This window comes from Fundulus heteroclitus, chromosome 24 (genome assembly GCF_011125445.2).
Source record: "Fundulus heteroclitus isolate FHET01 chromosome 24, MU-UCD_Fhet_4.1, whole genome shotgun sequence".
NCBI lineage: Eukaryota > Metazoa > Chordata > Actinopteri > Cyprinodontiformes > Fundulidae > Fundulus > Fundulus heteroclitus.
The window spans coordinates 10,692,842-10,711,439 of record NC_046384.1 but is presented as its reverse complement, the minus strand read 5'-3'; the positions used below and the strand labels follow the sequence as shown (position 1 = coordinate 10,711,439).

Here is an 18,598-nt window from a genome sequence, read left to right as displayed (position 1 = left end):
TCGTACACGCCGATCCAGAGGATCCAAGACATACTCAGTGGGTGACATGTCCGGTGAGCATGCCGGCCATACAACAACTGGGATGTTTTCAGCTTCCAGGAGTTGTGTTCAGATCCTTGCAACATGGGGCTGTGCATTATAATGCTGCAACATGAGGTGATAGTCGTCACGGTATCTCTGTGCATTCAAAATACCGTCAATGAATGCACCTGAGTTCGCTGTCCAGGACATGCGCCTCCCCATACCATAACCCCTCTGCCAGCATGCAGATGAGCTTCCCTGAGACGGTTTCCGACAGTTTATGCAGAAACTCCTTTGGTGTGCCAACCGATTGTTTCAGCAGTTGTCTGGGTGGATGTCTGGATGGTCTCAGACGATGTTGGATGTGGAGGTACTGGGTCGGTGTGGTTCCACGTGGTCTGTAGTTGTGAAGCCGGTTGGATGTAATACCAAATTCTCTGAGATGCACTAATCATGCAGCAATCAGCATCTTGATATGCCACACCTATGAGGTGCGATGGATTATCTATGCAAAGAAGAAGAGCTCACTCTCATAGATTTAGATAGATTTGTGAACAATATTTGAGAGAAATGGTTATTTTGTGTATATAGAAAACGTTTTGAGTTCAGCTCATGAAAAATGGGAGCAAAAACAAGTGTTTATTTTTATTCAGTGTGTATCAATGATCCAGACTATTAAGAGCCGAGAGGTAATCATTATTATTTTTGTCTGTCTCTGTTTATAATGGCCTTATGATTTCACATTTATACAGGTCTAGCAGCTTTGATCCAAACCCAGCAGACCGTATTAGCAGCAGTGGGAGAAGATGCTCCTCTCAGCTGTCTCCTCCTGGAAACTAAAGATGTCCAGCAGGTCACCTGGCAGAAGCTCTTGGGGAACAAAGAGAGGAACATCGGCTCCTACAGCGAGTATTTTGGTCAAACTGTGAATCCTGACTTTAAAGATAAAGTTCAGTTCATAGAAGCTGGACTACAGAAGACCTCCATAGTCATCAGGAATGTTACAGAGCAGGATGAAGGATGTTATCTCTGTTTGTTCAACACCTTCCCTGATGGAGCTCTGACAGGGAGAACCTGCCTGAAGGTTTATGGTGAGAACCAGACTGTATTACTGGGTTAACTTCTAGAACTAGATGCTGATCATGATGGTTGTTCTCTGTCCAGAGCTGCATGGACCCGTCCTTAATGTCAGAAGATCAAGCTCTCCTGCAGGGTCAGTTGTGTCCTGTTCAGCCACAGGTCGACCTGCTCCCACTGTAACACTGACTGCTCCACAGCAGAACCTCAGCTTGTCCCTCTACAACACCACCAGGGTGAGCAACAGCAACGGTACCGTCACCGTCACCGTCACCACCACAGCTCTGCTGTCAGCTTCCAGCAGCACACAGGTTGGATGTTCAGTGTCAGTTCTCTCTGCTGCTCCCAGAGAGCTGCTGCTCACCGTTCCTGGACCCTCAAACACGTCTGATCATGGTGAGAAACTCTTTCAGAGATGTCAGAATGGCAAAGTAATCATTACCCTACCATCGCTTATGAAAGTATTCAGCCCTGTTGGACTGCTAGACATTTTGTCACATTTCACTCTCAAACTTCAGTTTATTTACCGGGGATTTTATGTGATAGATCAACATAAAGTAACTTTTTAGTGTTGCACTGTTGCACTTTTCCTGTAATTTTATCCCGTCATTTACTTTATTCTGAAATCTACTGCAATTCACTGAAATTTTCAAGAAGTATGCAAACGAAATTTCATTCTGTACGCACTCTGTGCCTACAAAATGACAAATAAAGTTGTCTAAGTCTCTAAAGAGCACCTATAATGCAAACTTAAATTTCTGCATGTTTTTGTACTTGAATTTTGGTCTCTATGGCTTCCAGAAACAGTGCAGGCACTAGAAAACATCCAGCCATTTTCTGGCAACAAGTGAACAGTTTGTTGGTGTCTGGAAAACAAGCCATTTCAAAAACCTCCTGATTATTACATCACAATCGGCGGGCACTGCCCCTCACCTAGCAACCCCAGCCAAGCTCCGCCCACTTCACCAGCTGGTTTTACAATGGCTGTTTGGCATGAACATGATTTGTCCTTTAGCACAAGCTAATGCTAACAATAGGCTGCTGATAACCTTGTGTCCTTTCAGAAACTGTTTGCTGCATCAGGCTGGCCAACTCTGCAACTTCAAAATACAGGACAGCGTTTAAATTTAATCCATCAGAGACTCAGGCTCCTTCTGAATACCCTTAATAACAGCTTCTAGACCTTTTATGGTGGCAACAGTAATAACTCCATCATGGGGAGTAAAGGAGCTTCGGACAGCCTTTAACTCCAATGTCCTTACATGACGGAAACGATCATGGAAAATGCTTGTGGAATCTGGGCCTACAGCCTTTTGAAAATGAACTGCAATGTGCACGCTCTCTTCTCTCCGGATATTTTGGTTAATTTCCATGAGGAGGCTGTGCTGATATGTTATGTCACGCAAAGAAAGTATTGTGGGACATCTAAAGGGTTCTTAGCGCCAGTAAGGGTCATTGCGATGTCCCAAGGCAAAACTAGCTACATTAGGGAGCATAAAGGCTATTTTTCCTACCTCCTTCCTTACTGACTGCACTATTCAGACAGCAATTATCATGACGACCGCTGACGCACTTCTGCTTTGGCTTAAGAGTCCTTACTTTATAAGGGCGTTCAGATTGAGCTTTAGAAGCAGAGCTGTGCCTCTTTTGACATGACTTCTTTATTTAGGTCTATGTGTTTAAGGTGAGTAGTGCCATCTAGTGTTTGTAAATACAATCTGCAGGCTGCAGTCAAAATACAGGAAAAACCTGGGGTCCGTTCTTCGTACGTTGCTTAAAACATCCGAGATCAAATGAGACATCCAAGATGATTTCATCCGGCTAATCATGATCCGGCTAATTGGGTTCTTCCAACACACCTGTTGTTTATGATTAGTATGGCTGGATTGAGTTATCTGAGACAACTGTGCGTTCATGCGTTTGTTTAAAAGGGGAAATGTATCGATAGTAGAAACAATGATCAGCAGCGCTGCTATTGGTTGTTCAGCAAAGAACGCCCACAGTTTTTCTCCCAAGCAGAACACAAGCTTTAATGGAAGGTTATGCCGAATTTGTGTCATTGATTAAAACGAACACCTCAAAGTCTGCTAAAGCCAGGAGAGAGAGAGCTGGCAAAAGCAGCAGACAAATTAATGCGTAAATACTGTCCATGGTAGATGTTTCTATCACTTTCTACAGTATGAATTTTTGCATTTCAATTATCTCATATTTACTTAGTTCTTTTATGTCAGAGCCTCCACGGGACCCACTAGAACATGGGAACAAGTAAAAGTGAAATACAAGAATATTCTACAAAATGGTAGCCTTTAATTATTATACTTTATTTTAAAAAGGCACTTGTTATGTCAAGAGATCCAAATTTCAGTGTCATTCCTTAGAGACAGGAAGTAAAGGACACGTGCAAACTGGGAATTTTACAAAAAAAAAAAAAATATCCATAAAAAATGAAAATCTTCCTTTTCCAAGTCATACACAGTTTACACGGTAAAACTGTATTGCTCCGTGTCTAGATAATCCATCCATAGTTTTTTCTACTCCTACAAGCCTTTCAAAGTAAAACTAAACTTCACAATAAAATAGCCTGAACAAATCTTCTTACTGAATAGGATAAAAATAAAAAGCAAACCATCATACAAATAACTTAAATATTTTAGATTAATGGCTCCAACACAACTTTTTCCTCTTTAAAAACCACTCTTAAATGATGTGTTTGTCTGTTTATAACAGCCACCAAGAAAAAGCTCTCTACACTGTTGCGCTGCGCTAAAGGATCCTGTCTATTGCGCAATACGCGATTAATTCGAAAAACTCTGCAAATTATTCTTGCACCTTCCGCAACAAGTTGTTGTCGTAAAAATGGACATGGCTACGACAGACTTCCCTATCTCCTCCGCGTATACAGCCGTGATCTAATCCTGTTTACATGAAATAAGCCTGCTCTGGAGCAGGCTTAAACTGGCGCACATGTTGCTATGACAACAAGTGCAGGATGTCTTTCGAAGAACCAAACGATCCAAGATCATGCCAAATCGTCAACAATGAAATCCTGCTAACTGAGTTAGCGATGTACGAAGAACGGACCCCTGGTCATTTTAGAAGGTAAATAAAAAGTTGTTGTTCAAATAAACCATTAAGATGCTTGTTTTGCAGTTTGCTACAGGCCATGTAGGGACACAGCAAACACGTGGAAGAATATGCTGTGGTTAGATGAGGCCAAGATTGAAGTAGTTTAGCATAAAAGCAAAGTATACAGTGTGTGTCACCCAGTGGTAACACATGGTGATGGCAGCATCATGCATTGACCCGTTTGTCCCCCCTTGTCAGTGGGCCTGAGTAAAACATTTGAAACACATCATAATGATAAACAAAGTTGATCTGTTGCAGAAAATCAACATAAAATACATAGAACCTTTTGTTTTAATGTAGGAAATATGAATAAGTTCTGTTAAGATCCAGATGTTAACAGAGCTTATTCACACAGAGCTTAGATGGTATTTATATCCACTCAGTCACATTTCTAAAACCTGTTGCTCTTTCTCCACAGGATGGCGTGTAGGTGTTGCTCTAGGGTTGCTCAGTGGAGCTTCTGTTGTGGCTTTATTCTCCATTTGGTGTATGAAAAGGCATCTTAACAGGTATGACTCTCAGCCAGCTTGGTGGTTTTGTCAGTGATGGTTTGTTTTGTCCTCATTTTTAAATCTTGCATGTGTCACACAGCAAGCTCCAAAAGGACGAAAAACCTGAAGAAGAGACCAGCAATCCTCAGTAAGGCTCTTATTTTTATTTTGAATTGACACAGATGATAAACTCTTCTGTATTTTCTCAGTTCATATTTTTTACTTGCTTCAAATATTTCTAACACTTAATATTTCACTCCACATAATGAGCACTTTAATACACTTAAACTTTCTGTTTGATATCTTTTGTTATTTTCTTATAAAACGTTTCTAAGCCAAACAGTGTTTTTCTTTTAAGGAGTGAAGAACAGCTGATGCCTAAACAGAAAACTAAGGAAACGACAAGTGTCCTGATTAACAGACAAACCAGTAAATCACCAACAACACTAATACCATCAACAACACCTGATATAGAAAGCTGTGGAGCTGACGGTATAAAGCTTCATAAAAAACTGACAGCCAAGAAATCGTTGTAATGTAATAGCACACTTAAATTGTGTTGGTCCATGAATCTTTTTTTTCACCATATGTTTTATTTTTTTGTTTTGTTTTGAGTTTCATATTTTTCTGTATTAACTGTGGGATCTGTCTTTTTCAAAAATGATCAACATGACCACTAAGTGTCACTGTTTCTCTGTTTCTAAATGGATTCTTAAAAAATTGCCAAGATAATATTAATATTTTCTTTACAAAACGGTTTTGCAGTCAAATTCAGTGATTCTTAACTATGAAAAATTAGGAATCTCTGAATTTGACTGTGCAATGAAGAAGATGGCTTCTGACTGCTCTCCTGCGTCAGACAGTTTAACGACAAACTTTTATAAACATTTCTGGGAGGATTTAAAATTCTTGTTGTTCCAATCCATTGAAGAATGTTTTACCAGAAAGGAATTAATGTAAACTATGAAACAAGGCATTATAAAACTAACTCCAAAACCTGGGAAGGATGTAATTGTAAATAATTTAAGACCTATTACACTTCTGAACACAGACTACAAGATTCTCACAACAGTTTTGGCAAATAGATTAAAATCTAATTAGTCCTACACAATTTTGGTTTCTAAAATTGTAAAATTATAGATCCATCCATAATAACATCCGCCTGGTTCAGTAATTTAATAAAGGACAATGGTCTTATCTTGTTTCTTGATTTTCATAAATCATTCGATTCTGTGGAACATATGTTCATTGTCAACACATTGAGACATTTTGGATTTGGAAATATGTTTTTTGATACGATTACAATATTAAACAATCAATAGCTGTGTTTCTCTGTCAAACGGCACATGTCCTAGATTTAAACTAGAAAGAGGTATTAGACAGGGTTGCACTATATCATCTCTTTTATTTATTTTAATTATGGAACTTCTAGTAAAAACTATAAAAAAAATTCTAACATTAATGGGTTGGAAATAAATAATCAGAAAATAATCATAAGCCAGTTTGTGGATGATACAACAATCTTTGAAAAGAGCAAAGAACAAATACTGCTGGCTTTAAAGGAAATAGAAATGTTTTCTCAAGCCTCAGGCCTATAGATGAATTCAAATAAATGTGAAATTTTCAGCATCCATAACTCCTCTGAATGTCTAATTTGCAATATTCCAGTCAAAAAAGAAATTAAGTTTTTGGGAACTTGGATCACTAAATGTACAGTTATTAGCAAAAGAAAAAAAATTGCAACATAATGTTGATAAATGGAGAAAGACTTTGAACAATTGGCTTCAAAGAGATTTGACATTGTTTGGTAGAACATTGTTGACAAAAACTGAATCTATATCCATAATCTAGCTATCCCTCCGAGACTAATTAAAGAGATTAACAGAATAAATTTGAACTTTATTTGGAAAAATAAAGATCACTACATTAGAAAAAGAGATTTGTCAAAAAGTGATGAAGGTGTTATCAAGGCAATTGATTTTGAAATTATGAATGGAACATTTAAAATTAGGTGGTCCTGTAAAAAAATGGTGATCTTATTTGGTTTGTAAGGCCGACATTTGTATTTTACAAAGTTGGAGGCATTGACTTGTTACTGAAATGTGATTTTGATTTATCTAAAACACCTCTTTTAATATCTTTCTTTCATTAACAGGTCTTGTTGCAGTGGAAAATGATGTTAAAACACAACTTTAGCCCTCATTACGTTCCATCATGGAACAACAGAGTCGTATTGAGAAAATCTATATTTATGAAAGACTGGTGGAATAAACAAATCTGGTCCATTTTGCACTTATTGGGCAAAAATGGTGACATCCTTAATTTGGAGGAATTTAACAAGTATAGAATTGATTGTTCCAAGGTAAATAACAAGAAAGTAATACAAAATATTCCTAACATCCTCATTCAGTCAGTTGAAATTAATTTATCTCATATCACAACACCAAGTTTACACAAGATCTGAATTGATAGTGTGGGCATTATTGAAAAAGTTGTGATGATACATTTTTAAACAAATATTTAATAAACATTTTGTAACCAGTTAGAACAAAAAACACTCTTGGATTTGTCAAAAATTTGACAAATCCACAATATCTTTAATTAGGAACACATATTTTGAATTTCCAATTCTTCCTAAATATCGAGAACTGCATTTTAAAATAATGATTAACATATATCCTTCTAAGGCGTTCATAAGAGAAAGATTTAAATTTGATGTTGAAAACTGTAGTTTCTGTAAAACCCAACAGGAAACAATTAAACAACAAGTTCAAAATTTATGGAGATTACCACACAACTTCTTGTCTTCCAAATCCATAAGCGTAGATTTCTCATTTCTCATTTCAAAACATCCTGTTCGGTTTATTTGTCAAAAAGAAGGTGCAAGACGGGGACGAGAGGAGAAGAAAAGGAGACTTTGGTAAATCTGCTGCAGTCAGTGCATGCAGGAGAGAATAAAAAGTATGGATCTTTTTACACGAGTATTGTTCAATATCAATACCAGAGTTGGTATGGATATTATTGAAATTAGGATCGATCAGTCAGTTTATTTCTCAAAAAGGATATTGTGGAATTTCTGGTTAATATTGTAATTATTGCAATAAAATGCTACATACATGAATGTAGATTTGCTAAATGCCTTCCTTTATTCCCTCCTCTCAAGAATGAGCTTGGCTTGTTTAAAAGGTGTCTGAGAAAAATACAAAACAATAATGCAAAGAATATTATACTGGGTAATGGAAGGTTTTCAGTTATAAACCCCTTAGTGTTAAGTATTTCCATATTTCCCTGCAAAATGCTATGGTTCCCTTTATAACTGTCATTGTTTTGAACAAAAAAAAACCATTTTGTATTAGAAAATTGTTATTAAACTCGTTGCGTGAGCTGAAACGGGTTAGGGTTAAAAAAATATTTTTTAGATATTTAAGCTCAATCTATTTTTTTGATATTTAAGCTCGATCTATTATAAAACTGTTGACCTTTTGGTGTTTTTGTGAGTTTTACATTAATCTATTGCATTTTTCCCTCTGTTATTGGCAGGGCAAGGCAAAAAAAATTTTTTTACAGCACAATTCATACATAAGACAATTCAAAGTGCATTCCATCAATTGACAGGAAATAGATAGAATCATAGATCAATAAAACATAAATATAATAATTTAAAATTACAATATACTTTTTTAATGGGATACATGTACTGGGTTCTTTCAAGGTCTTAATTACACGTTCTGAGTGGGCTCCAGTAACATATGATAGATAATATCTACTTTGAAAGTTAACATGAACTGCTGTTGAAGATGACCACTCTGATGTACCTGGATATTTTCTAGAGGACTGAAACTTTTTTCTCAGTGACGTCTGACTGTAGGTCTGGGTCTGTCAGTGCCAGGCAGTAAGCAAAGTTTTGTCTCCTCTCTCCGTTTCTGCAGCTCGACGTTTTCTTGCTCATGGTTTTTCATGTGCTTGTGTAGATTTGTTGTCTTTCCACTGTATTTAACTGGCTTTTTACAAACCCAACAGCTTGCCATTGTTTCGTTTAAGGCATTAAATAGACCCAAACGGCGCTTCTCTCTCTCTCTCTCTCTCTCTCTCTCTCTCTCTCTCTCTCTCTCTCTCTCTCTCTCTCTCCCTCCAAGTCTGAGCAAACTGTTGGCCGTTTCTCAATATGCGTTCTTGAGCGGTCTCGTGTGCTTGTGACACGTCATCAGCCTCAGCCCGAGCACTGTTCCAATTGCCGAGGACGCCAAACCGAGAACGCAACGAATCCCCGGATGTTTTTCTCGCCCGCCCTCTTTATCGAGCATGCATCAGAGCAGACTTGTGCGTTCTTCAGACTGACCGCTTGCCCAGAATGCATCGCGGCCGCAGCTTGATTCGAGACAGCGCAAACAGCTCACAGCGGTAAGTTAAAAATTTCCTTTTCTGTTGCTGTTGTTGTCCAAAAGTATGTTTTAAGATCATTTGAGGCGAGAACATTATACTTTTAAGCTTCCCTATGTGGCCTGTTTTCAGAGTTGGTGTGTAATTTTAATAAAAAGTCTGACGTTGAGCAGAGCAGAGAGACCCGCAGACCTCCGAGGGAAACCGCAGCCAGGGCTGATGTTAGTCCTTTTGCTGGGGTGATGTGGCACAGAGGTTAGAGAGTTTGTCTAGCAATTGGCGGGTTGCCGGTTCGATCCCCTGCACTGACTGTCTCTGTCGTTGTGTCCTTCAGCAAGACACTTCACTCGCATTACCTGCTGGCAGTGGTCAGAGGGCCTGGTGGCGCCGTTGTATGGCAGCCTTGCCTCTGTCAGTCTGCCGCAGGGCAGCTGTAGCTACTAACATAGCTGACCACTGTCAGGGTGTGAATGTGTGTGTGAATGACTGAACTGTAGTGTGAAGCGCTTTGGAGGTCGTCAAGACTAGTTAAAACGCTATGCAAGTACAAGCCTTTTACCATTTACCATAGTACACTTCTGTTGGCCAAGTAGTGTGCGTAGTACCACTGGTTATGATTTATTTGTTTTGTGTTTATCTGACTGACGCGTGTTACTGTGTTAACTCAATACTTGTTGGAATAAATTGTAAATGTCTCCCAAGGATGACAGCAGCATATAAAATTAATAAATAAATAAAATCTACAAATGTTTTTCCTATCTGAGTTTCTTCTGAGGACTTAGGACACGAATAATTGAGAGGAGAAAGAGGGAAAGAAGACAATAGTAATAATAGTGTATGAAAAAACAGACATCTATTTTATAGAAATGTTTAATCTTTGGAACAGAATGAAGGTGTAATATATTTAACAAATTAACAGTTACTAACATGGTTTCTAACAAATAAATAACTCCTATTAAGATCTCATACAAATAGACAACGCCTATAAACTTACAATTAAAAATAGTTGGAATGGAAATTAATTTACTGATTATTTAATGTGTTTTCACAGGTGGCGAAAAAATGAAATGAAGCAGCATGTGAACATGACTCCAACTGATCTAGATTAGGTCAGATGTAGTCATGTTCACTTAAACATGCAGCCAGCTGGAGCCGCTCCCTGTCTTCAGCCACCGGATGGTCATCCTCCTCTGGGTCCACCTCCTCATCCTCCACGTCTAGCTGGTCTCCTCCCTCTATACTAATTTTGTGGAGGATGCATCAGCGGGCGATTACTTTTGGGGCAAATGTCGGGCGGACCTCCAGCGCCCTTAAGAAGATGAAACGCCACCGTGTCCTCAGACCACCAAAGACATGCTCAGTGATGTTTCTCGCCTTGGCATGGTGCCTGTTGTAGCGTGCTTTCACTTGACCTGTACCAAATATATAATTAACTTGTAATTTAGGTAATATGCTGATATGTCTTAATCTTCTATCCAATTAATATAATCTATGTATCAATTGTGTGTCATTGTTGGCTCTATTTAAGGACAAGAAGGTAAGAGATCTTACTGGCAAGTTGTTTCCTTATAGGATGCACCGCTGGCCAGCTAGTAGAGGGTCACCAGCACCTCTATCTCCTGTGGCCATCCATGGGCCTGGATGGATGGGCAGCAGCTAAAGGAGGAGGACGATGGTGGCCCTGTTTAGCCTGAAGGCTGATTTCAGGTCCCCTTCATTAAAAAATATTTGGAGGGTTGGCACAGAGGTGTTTATCCTCACATATTTTGTTACTGTTTCTTCCTGTAAATAAAAAATGCCAAATGTTACCATAATTGTTTTTTGTCACCTTTTCTATGCATAAAACTATGCCTGCTTAACATGCAGATTATCAGTGTGCGATTTGCAAAAAAAAACAGAGGGGGGGATCATTTCCTCGATTAATCACATAATGTCGATAGGTAACTCAAGATTATTTGCAAATTAATTGTATGTTTTATCCTTTTATTTCTGAAAGTGTAATAGCCTGTTTGGGCCTTTTAATATGCAATTTTGCAATAAAGGACACTAATAAAATACATGCTTGTACAAAAAATATTTTTATTTTGTTATTTTTCAAGCACTTTTGAGAATTGGAATGAAACATCCTAGTGACAAATGTTAAACTCTGGACTATAATGGCTAAATGACTAATCATGACGCCCTGATGTTTACACAATGTGTAAATAAATTTGTAAATAAATACCATGCCGATATATTTTTTTGCCTCTTAAACAAAGATAGACATGGTATTAGGCATTAATAAAAAATTTACATTTCATTAAAGTCATAAGTTTTATTGTTCGTTTTTTCACTCTCTCTCACACATCTAATTCTGAGCTTTCACACCAACAATAACTTCTTTGAATATTTTTGCTTGCTGTTTATATCCATATTCATCCAGTTTAAGCCTGGAAAAAGATTTTAAATCTCCAGGTCACTCGTCTTACACTTTGCTTGCAACTGGGCAGGAGCTTAGTACCCTGAATAAGACTATTTAGCAACTGTTTAGTAACTCCAGGTCCTTCATTTGGCAACGTAATTCAGCCTTAGATTGTCAAATACAATGAAAACAAATTAATAAGCATTAAAGTACGGTTTATGGGTTGGGTTTCTGCAATGTTCTCAGCATGTTAAAAGCTCATCTTCAGAACCAATATCTGCTCAAAATGGTGATCTGCACCAAGTAATCTACTTTCAGCAGTTATCACTGGTTGTTGCACCGTAAACTGCAGAAAATACGAGCAGAGTTGCTCTGTCTGCCTTTACTACCGTCGGCTCCTATGGCGGAGGGATATTTCAGCTGGATACACTCAGTGTCTAGTGAAGGCAGGTCTCTTAATAACCGCTGTTTCGTCACTTATTTTAGGGCCCAAATAAGCAATTTAACTTTCAGAAACGTGCCCAAAAAAAAACGCAACCCGTGACTTATAAAATTTACAAGCGCCTTTAGAATAAAAGAAGCCCAAAGTCGCATGAAGTGAACAGCCTGTGCAACAGTGAGCGCAGCGCGGGTCATTTTTGCTACAGTCTCTAGAGCTCTTGAAACTACGGAAAGCGCCGAGGGTAAAAGAAACCTCAGCCCGGAGAGCGCGGCGGGGAAAAACATTAGGGAACGGTTTGTGTGTTTTGACGCGCGATTAACGGGCGACAAAAAAAATGTCGGCGTTTTGGTCTTACGCATTAAAACTGACAACCCTAATTTATATACATTTTTAAATTCAGACCAGAAGGGGGGAGGAATGTATCCCCCCCAGGCAGGGGCGTAGCCAGAATATTTTTGTCGGGGTGGCCAACATGGGGCACAAAGCTAGCGAAGGGTGGCCAATTGAAAACCCTTTACAAACATATATACTATACTATATACAGTACACAACCCAACCCCTTCTTGCTAACACTTAACAGGAATAAGTAGGATTAGAAAATAGCTGAAAATGCCTGCATAAAATAATCGACTCAAATACTTGTTCACACAAATGTACTTTATTTAAAGTTCAAAAACAGACAGTCACAAAAAAACCACATCAAATTGTGGCATGAACCAATAAAAAAGTAATTTTCTTAAGTCTTGCAGTAACCAAGACATTTTTGCTGTTACAGTGCTTGCGTATGAAATATTTAACAAACAGGCTATGGATTTACCTTTCTTACATATGAACTATTAAATACACAAGTAAATCATTTATTTATCTTGCACATCGTTAGCCTCATTGTATAATTGACTAAGTCATATTTGAAAGCTTTTGGAAAGCAAGGACAAAATATTATAGGAAGAAGCACATATTTCAAGTAACAGCAATTTCAGGGAAAAAAGGGAACAACAGTCATATTTTGACTACAAGGTTATACTGTATGTGTAAGAAACAGTTATACCTTTACTTAGTCTGAAACAAAATAATTACTTTTACAAAAATAACTTCCCAGCAAAGATCCATAGGATCCATCTCTGGTTACCAGACTCAGTTCAAGCCATTTATATGTGTTGTACCAGTCTTTAGAAAAGCATCTTCTTCTGTCCCCTTGACAGGTTCGAGGGAAGATTTTTAGTTGTGGCTGCTTGGGCCGTTCTAGTCTGACTGGCATATATCTATAATGAAAAAGGAGCGAAAGTCTGTTATTCTGACATTAAAATGATGATGACAATAACAATAAATAATAATAATACCAGGCTCCCCATAGTTATGATCATTTCTAGCTGTATTAATGGCCAATAGGCATTTCGATTCAGACAAATAAAACTAATATATACTGGGTGCGATTTGCTGGGGGGGGGCCCAAAAGTCTAACCTACTTGATCTAGCTAGCTACCTGAAAGAGCACCTGCTAGCTAACCATTATTAATAAAACTTTTATTCATTAATAAAACTTTTGAAATGATCCCCCCCTCTATTTCTTTTTTTTTTTTTTTTTTTGCGAATCGCACACTGCTTATAACAGTGGAAACTAAAAAACAAAAACGTTTCCCAAGAGATCTTTGCCAACAAGCAGGAATATATAAATAATTTAATAAGAATGCTGTGGTGGTAAATGACACAACTTCATAGTAATGTTACTGATTTATCAGTAGAAATATATTAAAAAGACTTACGTTTTTTTTTGGGGGGGGGGTTTGGCAATAACCTATGATTTACCGTAGCACTTTATTTTGAAGCGGCGGGCTGGGATGACGTCATTGGTTGAAATTAAAAATCATAATTGCTCTGAATCCAAAGCAGCACAAACGATAATTATAACCGCACAAACCTGCACAAACGAAGCACTAAAAATAGTAGCCCAGTTTGGTTGGATTCGAAGCAAAATGGGGAGATGGTGAACTCTGGATGACCTTAACAAATATTCTTTAATATTTTCAAAACCAAAATAGCACAAACGCTAATTTCAACGGCACAAACCTGCACAAACGAGGCACTAACCATTCCGTCTATTTAACTGAGTTTTTTCTGTGGGTGGGGTGTCAGCTTCACGCAGCTCGAGAACAGACTTGACGAGAACGCGAGTACGGACTTGCTTTCTTGTGAATTGAGAAACGGCCTGTTGTGTTTGTGTGAGGAGTGGAGAGAGATCTGAGTGGGCGGATCAGGCTCAGCCTGCTTGCGAGACGGTGACTAGAAGGGGAGGAGAGGAGCAGCAAAGATCTGGGAAAAAGACGGGGTGTATTGTTCAATATCAATACCAGCGTTGGTATCGATATTATTGATACTGGGATCAATCCGCCCACCTCTCAGGGAGAACAGAAAGTATGGCGGAGGGTTAAAGCGTCGGAGAGATGGGACCTGCTTTTATAATAAGATGCCTTTTAATTAATGCCATCGTTCAGACAGGTAAGAGCAGATTTGGGTTGTTGCCAAAGCAGCTGTTTTTTTCACCAGCTTTCCTCCACTTTTGGTCGTAAATTTGTACTTTTACAAGAGGTGGATATATACTAATACATTCTAATTATACTTTGGTACAAACGGTTTTTCTCAAACTTTCTTCAAACTGAGATCATCTGGAAATCTGTTCCCTAAGACCTGTTGAGGTCCAAAGTTCTCTTCTTAAAATCTTTACATTTTCCATGGTGTCAAACAAGGAAGTGGTGTGTAGGCGTTGGCCTAAAGACAAAAATCTGCACAACTGTGCCTGCATTTGCATCAGATGTTGTGAATTTATAGCTTATCAGAACCTTGTAAAGTCATGCAATCATCCTCTGGGGTTTATGGATTTTAATGGTATAGTAGTTTCAGCGTGCCTAAATTTCAGATTTTGACTTTTGCTCAATTTGACTTAGACTTTCAGAGAGGAATGAAGTATAACCAGATGGTTCAATGGGCGTAGTTCTTTAAATAAGGACTTTCTGTTTGACACCAAGTCTACAGGATCAGCAGCTCCCTGCTCAAAGCTGCTGGATCTATCAGTTTTCTGTTAATAGAAATTGAAAATCAGTGTTCAGAAATGTAGAGCTGTTCAGTGGTGATCTTCATGATGAAGGCTGTACAACATTCTTGGAGAACAAGTGCTGCTTTATTGACAAAAGAATATTGATATAGGCTGCTCTGTCACCCACCCCTCATATTCATGAGCAGGACTGTGGGAAACATAAAAAATCTCGAGGTAGGCAATTAGCCTCAATGGTCTTGCCCGAGGAGCAACAATGGAACGTGTTATAAGCCCATATATATATATATATATATATATATATAGATATAGATATAGATAGATATATAATAGAGATATATATATATATATATATATATATATAGACAAATATATATATATATATATATAATATATATATATATATATATATATATATACAAATATATATATATATATATATATATATATATATATATACAAATATATATATATATATATATATATATATATATATATATATATATATATATATACAAATATTAAATTTGTCTTCTTTTATTTATGATTACCTTATGATTTCACATTTATACAGGTCTAGCAGCGTTGATCCAAACCCAGCAGACTGTATTAGCAGCAGTGGGAGAAGATGCTCCTCTCAGCTGTCTCCTCCTGGAAACTAAAGATGTCCAGCAGGTCACCTGGCAGAAGGTCTTCAGCAACAAAGACAGGAACACAGAGAGGAACATCGGCTCCTACAGCGAGTATTTTGGTCAAACAGTGAATCTTGACTTTAAAGATAAAGTTCAGTTCATAGAAGCTGGACTGCAGAAGACCTCCATAGTCATCAGGAATGTTACAGAACAGGATGAAGGATGTTATTTCTGTAGATTCATCACTGAACTTGATGGAGCTCTGACAGCTGGAACCTGCCTGAAGGTTTATGGTGAGAACCAGACTGTATTACAGAGTTAACTTCTAGAACTAGATGCTGATCATGATGGTTGTTCTCTGTCCAGAGCTGCATGGACCCGTCCTTGATGTCAGCAGATCAAGCTCTCCTGCAGGGTCAGTTGTGTCCTGTTCAGCCACAGGTCGACCTGCTCCCACTGTAACACTGACTGCTCCACAGCAGAACCTCAGCTTGTCCCTCTACAACACCACCAGGGTGAGCAACAGCAACGGTACCGTCACCGTCACCACCACAGCTCTGCTGTCAGCTTCCAGCAGCACACAGGTTGGATGTTCAGTGTCAGTTCTCTCTGCTGCTCCCAGAGAGCTGCTGCTCAACGTTCCTGGACCCTCACACACGTCTGGTCATGGTGAGAAACTCTTTCAAAGATGTCAGAATGACAAAGTAATAATTACCCTACCATCGCTTACAAAAGTATTTGGCTCCGTTGGACTGCTGCACACTTTAATCACGGTTCACTCTCAAACTTCAGTTTATTTACCTTGGATTTTATGTGATAGATCAACACAAAGTAACTCATTACTGTTAAAGAGGACCTATTATGCAAAATTACATTTTTGCATGTTTTTGTACTTCCATTTTGGTCTCTACGGCTTCCAGAAATAGTGCAGGCACTAAAAAAACATCCAGCCATTTTTGGCAATAAGTAAAGTTTTGTTGGTGTCTGGAAAACAAGCCATTTCCAAAACCTCCCGATTATTACATCACAATCTGCGGGCACTGCCCCTCACCTAGCAACCCCAGCCAAGCTCCGCCCACTTCACCAGCTGCATGCGCTGTACAATGGCTGTTCGGCGTGAACACGATTTGTCAGTTAGTACAAGCTAACGCTAACAATAGGCTGCTGATAACCCTGTGTCCATTCAGAAACCGTTTGCTGCTTTAGGCTGACCAACTCTGCCAGTGAGGGGGCTGTGCTGATACATCATGTCACGCAAAGAAAGTATTGTGGGACACCTAAAGAGTCCTTAGCACCGGTAAGGGTCGTCGCAATGTCCCAAGGCAAAACTAGCTACGTTAGATAGCATGCAGGCTATTTTTCCTACCTCCTTCCTTACTGACTGCACTATTCAGACAGCACTTATCATGGCGACCGCTGACACACTTTGGCTTAAGAGTCCTTACTCTCTATAAGGGTGTTTGGATTGAGCTTCAGAAGCAAAGCTGTGTCATGTTGCATGACTTCTTTATTTAGGTCTAGGTATTTAAGGTGAGTAGTGCCATCTAGTGTTTGTAAATACAATCTGCAGGCTGTAATAAAAATACAGTAAAAATCTGGTCATTTTAGAAGGTAAATAAAAAGTTGTTCAAGATGCTTGTTTTGCAGTTTGCTACAGGCCATGTAGGGACACAGCAAACAAGTGGAATAATATGCTGTGGTTAGATGAGGCCAAGATTGAAGTAGTTTGGCATAAAAGCAAAGTATACAGTTCGTGTTACACAGTGGTAACACATGGTGATGGCAGCATCATGCTATGGGGATGCTTTTACCAGCAAGGATAGAGTTTGATGGAAGGTAATCCTAGAAGGTTTTGGCTGCACAACACGTGAGACTGTGGTAGAGCTTCACAGAGGATTAGCATATCTCTGTGTTAGAAGGGCCTAGTCAAAGCCCAGGCCTAAATCCAATACAGAATCTGTGGTGTTCAAAGATTAATGGAATACACATGCATGCAGCACTAAAATCTAATTTTTATTGTAAAAAACAATTCGTAAGACATTTAAAATAATCTAAAGGAGCAGCAAGAGAAATTTCATTATTTTAGAAATAGAAATAACTAAAAAATAATGATGTGAAGAACTAAAGGAAAATTTTTAGGTTACTATGATACTAGACTATGGTATGACGTCACACACCATCTCTCTGTCATTCTGCAGTCTCTTGTTTACAAAACCGGGGCGGCGTGCATGTATGTCTGTGTGAACAGCTGCCACTCAGGGCCCTCCCTGCCTTTAATGTGCCTCCACCAGAGCAATGTAGCATTGGCTCAAGATGGATGAGTCCACCTCCAGCAGATCAAAACATTCTCTAGCTAAAGACATTATAAAGTTATTAGTTCCTTACTTCTTCGCTAGACATGTTCCTCCAAAAGGTTATGCTGTCTAGCTGCGTATTTATCCTTTGCAAGCAGGCACATGAGAAGCAACAGATAAGAAGGGGAGGGGAAAGAGAGGGCCGGGTTGCAGCTGGAGTGGAGGTAGAGAGGCGTGGCTTGTCTACAGACAGTGCTCAACACTGTCTGTAGACAAGCCACCTAGTGGTTAAACTTTGTTTATTGCTCCTTTAAAAATGATACACTAAGTTGGTCTGTTGCTAAAAAATCACAACGTAATACACAAAAGGTTGTGATTTATTGTGTGAAAATGTGAATAAGTGAAAGGCTGAGACTGATGGTTAATGTGTGGTTCTGTTGTTTAATTGTTGGACAGGTTTGGATGAAGACTCTGGAACTGATCACAGAGAGCTCGGTCAGTTAACGTTCAGATGTTGTAGTATTTTTATTCACTCAGTCACATTTCTAAAACCTGTTGCTCTTCCTCCAAAGGATGGCGTGTAGGTGTTGCTCTAGGGTTGCTCAGTGGAGCTTCTGTTGTGGCTTTATTCTCCATTTGGTGTATGAAAAAAAGGCATCGTAACAGGTACGACTCTCAGCCATCT

At 38.8% G+C, this 18,598-nt stretch overlaps 2 protein-coding genes across 6 annotated transcripts in view; both read left to right on the top strand.

The window, feature by feature from the left end:
- LOC105921727 (OX-2 membrane glycoprotein-like) overlaps window positions 1-18,598 on the top strand; it is a 95,658-nt gene that overhangs the window by 25,388 nt on the left and 51,672 nt on the right. The window lies entirely within an intron of this gene.
- The window catches only part of LOC105921732 (OX-2 membrane glycoprotein), a 74,875-nt gene that overhangs the window by 55,732 nt on the left and 545 nt on the right, over window positions 1-18,598 (top strand). For 2 of the 5 annotated variants that reach the window (XM_036127903.1, XM_036127902.1), the window contains exons 2-6: window positions 774-913; window positions 15,714-15,912; window positions 15,986-16,288; window positions 18,370-18,408; window positions 18,486-18,579. In XM_036127903.1, the coding sequence (XP_035983796.1) occupies window positions 774-913; window positions 15,714-15,912; window positions 15,986-16,288; window positions 18,370-18,408; window positions 18,486-18,579 (775 nt within the window). Of the gene's footprint in view, window positions 1-773; window positions 914-1,185; window positions 1,495-5,073; window positions 5,267-15,713; window positions 15,913-15,985; window positions 16,289-16,806; window positions 16,917-18,369; window positions 18,409-18,485; window positions 18,580-18,598 lie in introns of those variants that run through there. The other 3 variants (XM_036127904.1, XM_036127901.1, XM_036127900.1) reach the window with 3 other exon arrangements.